Source organism: Musca domestica, unplaced genomic scaffold, assembly GCF_030504385.1.
Source record: "Musca domestica strain aabys unplaced genomic scaffold, Musca_domestica.polishedcontigs.V.1.1 22, whole genome shotgun sequence".
Classification (NCBI taxonomy): Eukaryota; Metazoa; Arthropoda; class Insecta; order Diptera; family Muscidae; genus Musca; species Musca domestica.
Window position 1 is genome coordinate 4,830,266 of NW_026712262.1, and position 8,988 is coordinate 4,839,253.

General features: G+C 38.2%; 1 protein-coding gene across 1 annotated transcript; it reads right to left on the reverse strand.

Moving 5' to 3' along the window:
- Positions 1 to 1,646: 1,646 nt before the first annotated feature.
- LOC101900674 (neuferricin homolog) lies at positions 1,647 to 2,983 on the reverse strand. The gene has a single exon (XM_005184478.4). It carries the CDS (start codon positions 2,867 to 2,869, stop codon positions 2,057 to 2,059), a length of 813 nt encoding a protein of 270 aa, XP_005184535.2. The 5' UTR covers positions 2,870 to 2,983; the 3' UTR covers positions 1,647 to 2,056.
- Positions 2,984 to 8,988: the final 6,005 nt, after the last annotated feature.

The following is an 8,988-nucleotide window of genomic DNA, read 5'->3' on the forward strand; positions in this document are numbered from 1 at the left end:
ATATTGTGTATTTTATCCGCTAAATATTATCCGATGACCACCCAAATTAGTAGGCTTCTTCCCCGCCCTAAACTCTATCTATATGCGAAATTTCGCATCGATTGGTCTATAATTGCGACCTCTATAGCTACTGCAAAATCCGACATTTTTTCAGTATTTGGTCCATTTCAACCCCTAAACATTTGGCGATCCTCTCCAAAAGCAATAGGGTTCTATTCTGGTCCAAGCCCCACCTCCATTCTAAATTTCGTGAAGATCGGACCATAATTGCGACCTGTAGAGTGATTACAAATTAACATGGACAGACGGACAGACCGACGGACGGACATACATATCTAGATCGACTCAGCTCGGCGAGCTAGGAAGATCCATATATACTTTCCTATGTGGGAAACCAATATTTCGTGGTGTTACATAATTTTTGGCCCAATCAAACTTATAATACCCCCAACACATAGTGTTGTAGGATATAAAAATCCGGTCGAAATAGACATTTTAATAGAAAGAACTGGTCATCAACTTTAACATTCCAGTCGTTTCTAGCGTTTTTTTACCCTCCACCATAGTATGGAGGGTATACTTAGTTTCTCATTCCGTTTGTAACACCTCGAAATATACATTTTAGACCTCACAAAGTATATATATTCTTGATCAGCATAAAATTCCATGTCGATTTAGCGATGTCCGTCCGTCTATCCGTCTGTGGTAATCACTCTAGCTTCCAAACGATATGAAGTAGGTTGATAAAATATTACTTAAATGTGTATTAGTCTGCAGGACTTTTGGTATTGAAAATAGGTCAAGTAGGTCAACGTTTTGTTGTATCCCCCATATAACGGTACCATCCGATATTCGGTATTTTGATGATTTTAGCGACATTATTCACCGGAATTGCTTCAAATTTGGCATTTGAAGTTCGTAATAGACACTACAGCCTATGACAGAAAATTGTCTGTGCAGGTCCACGTCTTCGTATAGCCCCCATACAACGGCACCTCCCGATATTCGGTATTTTGGTGATTTTAGCAACATTATTCACCGGAATTGTTGTAAATTTGGCATTTGAAGTTCGTAATGGATACTACCGCCTATGACAGAAAATTGTCTGAGCTGGTCCACGTTTTCGTATAGCCCCAATATAATGGTACCATCATATATTAGGTATTTTGATGATTTTAGCTATATTATTCACCGAGTTTTTTCAAGTTTCGCATTTGAATAATCTAATGGTTATAACAATTGTTGCCTATGCAGGTCCACGTCGTCGTATAGACCCTAATATTACGGCGACATTCGGTATTTTTACAATTTTAACGGATTTTATTTTTGTGAAAATTGCCAAATTAGTTCAAATCGGTGGATTTCAAAGGTGGTATTCAAAGATCGGCCCGGCCGAACTTACAGCGTTTTTACTTGTTTTTAATAAAACGAAGCTTTTCAAATGCATTGCGATAAAAATATTTTCGATATGGAATGAGAGAATTTGTTAAACTGACTCTGATGTAAGCATTTTAGTCCGAACGAAATCATATTTTATGGTTAATTAATGGGAATAAAAACAATGCTACATCCCTGCTATATATTAAGAAATATTACACATTGTATAAAAAATAATTATTTACAGATTTTATTTAGAAAAAGCGTCAAATTTTAAACCTTATCCCAATACAATTTAACTTGTAATAATTATCATAATATTTGTAACGAATATTTCTTTTGCTACAATATGCAAAATGTTTCTAATATTTTTAAAACTACATAACATGTAAAGACACTACAATTCCAATTGTTTGCTGTTGCAGATTTTCATTTAAACAGAACATATTATTGTACTCAACGTTATCACTGTGCTAGTTCCATGTATTTGTATAAAAGATAAATTGAGCTTCGTTCCAATAACTAGTAATAACATCTTTCATACTGATAATTTCCTCGTAACAATATTTTAACTACATACACTCTACTTTAAATGCTTACATGTAAAAATACTTGCTAATTAAGTACCTATACAAACTAAGTTCGGCTGAGGCAAGATTCTAGAATATTGTACCTATCATTAATCTACCTGGTAATAGCACTCGTGTGATAAAGGCTCACAATTGTCGTATTGAGCTATCATGACCTCAGTCGTGTCTAAATCTTCCTTTCTTAGACAGGCACATCGGAAATTGGAATTGCCAATTTCAAATAGTTTACGCGGATAGCCGACCCAATTGCGGTTCTTGCCACCACTACTCTTCGTACACCACACATGGCTCCCTTTATCGGCCGACCATTCTATATTACAATCTGGATATTTTTCACGTAATTTTTGATTTGTGGCCTTTTCATCTTTGGCCTGTTCGAGCAGGGCAAGATATTTGTGATGATATGTGGTAAGTTGACCCTGTTCATCGTAAAACCTGCCAATGAGTTTGCCCTTAAATTCGTAGTCTTTTTCATAGAAATTCTGCCAATTGTGTAGGCCGAGTAGATCGGCCGGTTTCAGTGAGAGTACGTCATCAGCTTCACCCTCAACATAGTCATCAAATTCTCCGGTTATAAATGAAACAGAAGCATCGCGTCCCACAAAGAAATGATATTCACATCCGGATCCATAATGTTTGGCACCTCGTGTTACGTTGTAAACTCGTCCCAATAAGGCCAAATATAGAGGCTTGTCATTTTCTCCATTGAATTGTGCCAACTCCTCTTTAGTAAACAGTTTTTCCTGTTGCTGCTGCTGTTGTTGCTTTGCACTTTCAAAGCTCACGTCGACACTTTTACCCAAGAAATGTTCTTTGATTTGTGGATAGTATATTCCGGCGGCAATGCCCAAAATGATGACCAGAAACTGTTGTTTCAGTACGGGCTTTAGAAAACGCAGCATTTTAACGACGAAAGGGATTGTAAATTAAATATAAAATGAAAAAAGGCTGCTTTCCATTAAAAGAAAAACAATAACAATAAAATGACAACAAACAATATTTTGACAAGACATGTGGCAACATTGTGAACTACAGTAGTGACATCTATCTGTGAAATACCGGTTCTTTTCTGTTTGTTTGTTCACAAACGTATGTTTACACGGAATTTGTAATTTTAATTCCAATTTATATCATAATCATTCAAATTGTCATTAATAAATTTTTATTCATAAATAAATTGTTTATATATAGGGTAAAATGAAAAAACTGCCACCAACTTCAGACTGCTGTCATTTTAAGTCACTCGTACGGCAACTGTTAAATTTATTTCAGTGACAGCCATTGTTTATAAGCGTACAAAAGCATTTTGGTGAGAATTTTCCTTGGCTGGAAACCCACAAGTGGCTATCGTTATAGCACTCCAGCATTTAAGTGTGAAAAAATCTTTGGTGCCTTGTACCATCGCTCATTATCGTGATACTGGTAGCGTAACCCTACGTCAAGGAAGAGGACGGAAGAAAACGGAAACATCAGCAGAAATGGTTCGAAAAGTAAAGAAGCGACTTGATCGACACCCGCTTCGCTCAAGGTAAAGCCATAGAAATTCCAAAAAGTGTAAGAACTTACACCGCAACAGAAATAAAATAGACTCAAAAAAGCTAAAGGGTTGCTTTGCTTGGCCGAAAGTGGTGAGATGAGAAAACATTCGTTGTCCAGCAGTTTGTAAACAAACAAACTGATCGTGTTTACTTGCCAAAGAGGTCTGCTGAAAATGTGCACCTTCGGTTGACGATCAGAACTCAAGCGCCGTCCATGGTGGTGGTGTGGGAAGCTATAACAGCCGATGTTCGCTCTCCGCTCGTATTAATCGACCGTGGCATCAGAATAAATGCCGAATATTATCGCGAAAATATTCTAGAGGGTGTATTGAAGCCTTGGGCACGTAAACTTTTTGGCCGCAGACCTTGGACATTCTAACAGGATTCAGCACGCGCCACCCAAGAATGGTTATAAAATAAGGTTCCTCGCTTCCTTTCCAGCGCACCATGGCCACCAAAACCTCCGGATACCAATCCGTTAGACTATTGTGTCTGGAGTATTTTGGAAAGCAAGGTTGGCACTAAAAAATACCAAAGTGTCGATCACCTCATATATACCGCAGATCAACATTCGGGCAGCGTGTGACGGTTTCATTGGCCGTTTGAAGGCCATAATTCGTGCCAAAGGTGACCAATTCGAACAAATCTAAACTAAAATTTGATGCTTTTTCCGATATTTTTACTTTCATTCAATAAAATTTAAAAAAATATGTAAAAACAAGTAAGCAAAGGCTACAGTCGAGCGGGGCCGACCGTTGAATACCCTACAACACTATAATAAACGATACAGTTTATATAGGCGAGATACTCGAAAGAATTCCACAAGATATTGTGACAAATAATAAAAAAAAACCATCAGGTTTCGTTCTCTAATTTTCGAATAATAGCAACTTTAATTAATTTGCTCATTTCCAATTTATTGGTAGATCTTGCACGTAAATGGTCTTCCTAGATCTGGAACCAATATTTCCCAAAGACCTACAATCTCTCAGAAGTGGCAAAAGATTAACATTTATTATTGGTTTTTGACTATATTCTTCAACGAAATCAGCGTTAACGAAATAGTCAGAAGTGCGTCTTTCCTGTATTTGTGAATTCTCCAAAAAGTCACTGGAATGGACATTTTCGTATTTTGTCTACAAAAGTTGGCAAACTATTTCACACATTGAATATTTTTGGATGGCCATCCGAAACTGCTTGGCTTTTGCAATGTGCGGTAGCCCCCATTCAAATGTGCGTGAGGATCGGGCGATAATTACGACCTGCCGACAATTTTGCAGTTTTTTGGTCCATTTCAACCCCTAAATATATGGCAATCATCTCCAAAAAGAGTAGGCTTCTATTCTGACCCTCATCTTATCCCCATGCAAAATTACGTAAGGATCGGGCCATAAATGCGATCTGTATATGATATCCTAATATCCTAACTACTTAGTTTTGTTAGCTGTAGAAATATTATCAAATGTTTAATTCAAAATGAAAATATGCCAAAAATATGACAAAATTTAAAAAATATGAGAAAATTTTACAAAATCAATATTTTCATCTTTAGAGAGATATTTTTATGCGATTTTTTTAGACGTTTTTTCTTTCCTGCCAAGAGGCCATTCTGAATTAATGAGAACTGTTGAAATCAGATCAGCCGTTCTCGACATATAAGAGATCTTTCAAGCATATCTCCTTTGATAGACATATATGGCACATATTTTGCTATATATCCGATTTGTTGGATAATAACATCATTGTAGACGTCAGAAGTAACCTTGTGGTGGCTTTGTGATTTCGCCGGGATTTAAAATATTCACGGTTTAATGAAAATCTTTGATTTTTTTCAACACAAAAGAAAAATATTTTTGGCCCAATCAAACTTATAATACCCCCAACACATAGTGTTGTAGGGTATAATTATGACGTTCGACTTTGTTGAAGTTTTTTTGTATCTCACCCTGTAATTCCAATTGCGATATTATTCCCCACAAAATATTTTCTTTTTTAACTAAATACAATATCTTATTATCTCTGTTTTAGAAAAACCTGGCTCAATTTGCAAGTCCATCTCCCATTATCAAAACAAGCGCAAAATTAAACAATTCCATCCAAAAAGAGTCGCCAAACGACTCATGGCCAGATGCTCCCCTCCAACAGAGGCCAAATCGTGTATAAAAAATAAGAATAGCACGGAAACGGAAATTCAAACTGCCATTAATTTAAATTACCCACCTGTGATTCGAACGAAGGACAAACCGCCTACAACACTGCAAAACCAGTCCGATGCAACAGCTGGAAGATATTTTATGTGACAGCGGCAATCATCACACCGCCACAGACACAAATGGACATCTGACCAATTGTCCAGAAACACTACCTCGACTATCTGTAGTTGTGGGCGATGATGCATGCGTTGCCCGGCAATGGCATCATCCATGCCAGGCACAAAAACAAGCAACGGAAACAAATGACACTGCTGCTGCTTCTTCGGTGATTTATAGACATGTAACGATGACTGACACAAGCGGTGTGGGTGCCATAGCTGGACAGTTGCAACCGTATATGGGCCAGTTAAAAAATGTCATAAAACATGATCATCACGATGAAAATGGCAATCATGTCCTTAACGACAATCAACATGTGGAGGAAGAGAAATGGTAAATGATTTTTATTTGAAAGATCAGAAAAAAAGGAAATATATAAATGCTACAGTGGCCATTTGAATTAATAACTCATTCAAGAATAATTTTTAATCCAGGAAAAATCACTCTGGACGAGAGGCTTTTCCATACGAAAAAAACACATCCTTGTACAAAATACTTTGTACAAACTTTTGAGTGCGGTTGAGGCGCTGGGAAAATCTATCAATAAACAATAAATAATCTAAAATTACATATTTCCTAGCCGCCATAAAACACCACAGTGAATAATTCGGTGATCTTGTGCGCTGATGCATACGATAATGTTACAGACAATAAAAGTTATGACCCACACGCACAGATATCGATGCGCTCAGTAGATGCCCAAGATCACTTGAAGGAAATATCAAGCAGCCCTGCAATGTTCTCCATTCAATATTAGAATCGTGTGGCTGCCATTAGGTTAAGTTACATTAGTTTTAGTAGTACCTAAGGAACATATTTTGAAATAAAATCATAATTGAATCTATTACCGAATTGATAATAGAGTTGTCGATCGAAGAGGGAGATTGGACTCTATTCTCGTTATTAACAACATTGATCCTCCGAGCAGGACCCAGAGTTGAATTGACAATCGAAGAGGGAGGTTGGATTCTATTCTAATTTACATCTTCGATGTGAGGTTTTATCCATTTGAAGCCTTTTCCACAGGAAAAAATCACTCATCCTAGATGAGGGCTTGATGGATGAGGCTTTTTTCATAGGAAAAAATCTCATCCTGGATGGATGAGGCTAGTAGGGGTTTTCCATAAAATCACATCCTGGATGAGGGATTTTTTCCATAGGAAAAAATTACATCCTTGGTGATGTTTTTCTTCAAATATATAGGGTGAGATAAAAAAAACTGCAACAAAGTCAAACGCCATAATTTTTAATATTTTTAATTTTATTGAATGAAAGCAAAAATGTCGGAAATAGCATTAAATTGTAGAATAAGTTTAAATTTGTTCGATTTGGTCTCCATTGGCACGAATTATGGCCTTCAAAGGGCCAATGAAACCGTCACACGTTGCCCGAATATTGCTCTGCGGTATTTTGGCCCATTCTCGACGAAGCACTTGCTTGAGGTGATCGACACTTCGGTATTTTTTAGTGCCAACCTTGCTTTCCAAAAATACTCCAGACACAATAGTCCAACGGAGTGGTATCCGGAGATACTGGTGACCATTGTGCGCCGAAAATGAAGCGAGGAACCTCAGTTTGTAACCATTCTTGGGTGCGCGTGCTGAGTGCAATGGTGCTGAGTCCTGTTGGAATGTCCAAGGTCTGCGGCCAAAATGTTTGCGTGCCCAAGGCTTTAATAGACCCTCCAGAATATTTTCGCGATAATATATTCGGCATTTATTCTGATGCCACGGACGATTAATACGAGCGGAGAGCGATCATCTGCTGTTATGGCGGCGCACACCATCACCATGGCCGGCGCTTGAGTTCTGGTGGCCAAGCGAAGGTGCACATTTTCAGCTGACCTCTTTGGCAACTAAAAACGATCATTTTTTTTTGTTTACGAACTGCTGGGCAACGAATGTTTTCTCATGGGAGAAAACCAAATTCGGCAGTTCACCACTTTCAGCCAAGCGAAGCAACTCTTCAGTTCTTTTGAGTCTATTTTATTTCAGTTGCGGTGTAAGTTCTTGCACTTTTTGGAATTTCAATGGCCAAGCTCATTTTTCAATGTTTGCCGAATGGAATATTGCGATATTTTTAGCTTACGATCCATTTTTCGGCCACTGCGACGCGGGCTTCGATCAAGTCGCTTTTTTACATTTCGATCCATTTCTGCTAATGTTTCTGTTTTCTTCCGTCCACTTCCTTGACGTCGGGTTACGCTTCCAGTATCACGGTAATGGTACGAGACATAAAAGATTTATTCACATTTAAATGCTGGAGTTCTCTAACTATAGCTTCTTGTGGTTTTCCAGCCAAATATCTATCACGCTACTATCACGCTTGAATTCCATCACGAATAACTTATTTTCTGGAAAATTCTCACCAAAATGCTTTTGTACGCTTGTAAACAATATAATGAGCTGTCACTGGAATAATTTTAACAGCTATCGGACTAGTGGTTTAGAAATGGCAGCAGTCTGACGTTGGTTGCAAATCTCACCCTGTATAGCCAATTTATCCCTACGACCATTTAATTTAACATTTCTTCGCAGGAAAACAAATCGCAAAATGTTTATATTTGGCGGCACTGATCCCTATGGCGGAAGAATTCACTTTCACTAACAATCGCTCGGATAACAACAACACAAATATATAATGTCGTTGGATGCTACCATGTAGACCCTACAGCCTAGTTACATAAAGTAGGAAAAGACGGAGAGGGCTAAATCAACAACTGCCAACCCAACGGCTGTTGGATGTAGTGCTGCTGCACATGAGATGCATTGCAATCGGAACAACAATGACAGCAGATGTAATGGCAAGGGCCAGCAGTAGCTGCAGCTCACCAACGTTCCTGTCAATAATAAATTTGAAATTTTTGGCGACCAAGTGCTTTGTTGTGATGCTGGTGGTGGTGGTGGCGATACTATGGCCGATGCATTGTTGGAATGGCGTCAGTTGTCCCACATACCCTTTGGGCCACGTCATCGCCATGCAGTTGCGGTGTGTAATGGACTAATTTATGTCATTGGTGGTCTACGAACTGCCCAGGGTGCTGCTAAAAAATTGGTTTGTACACTTTTGTGTTTGGTTTCGTTCGTTTTTTTTGTTCGAGTCTTTATTCTTTTCTTCTGTCGTTCTTAAGTGGTATTTTAGGTGTCTGTGTGTTTGTGGTTTCAGTTTGTA

Bases quoted from the DNA above. Each gene is read 5' to 3' on its own strand.
- LOC101900674 (XM_005184478.4), bottom strand. From the start codon at position 2,869: ATGCTGCGTTTTCTAAAGCCCGTACTGAAACAACAGTTTCTGGTCATC.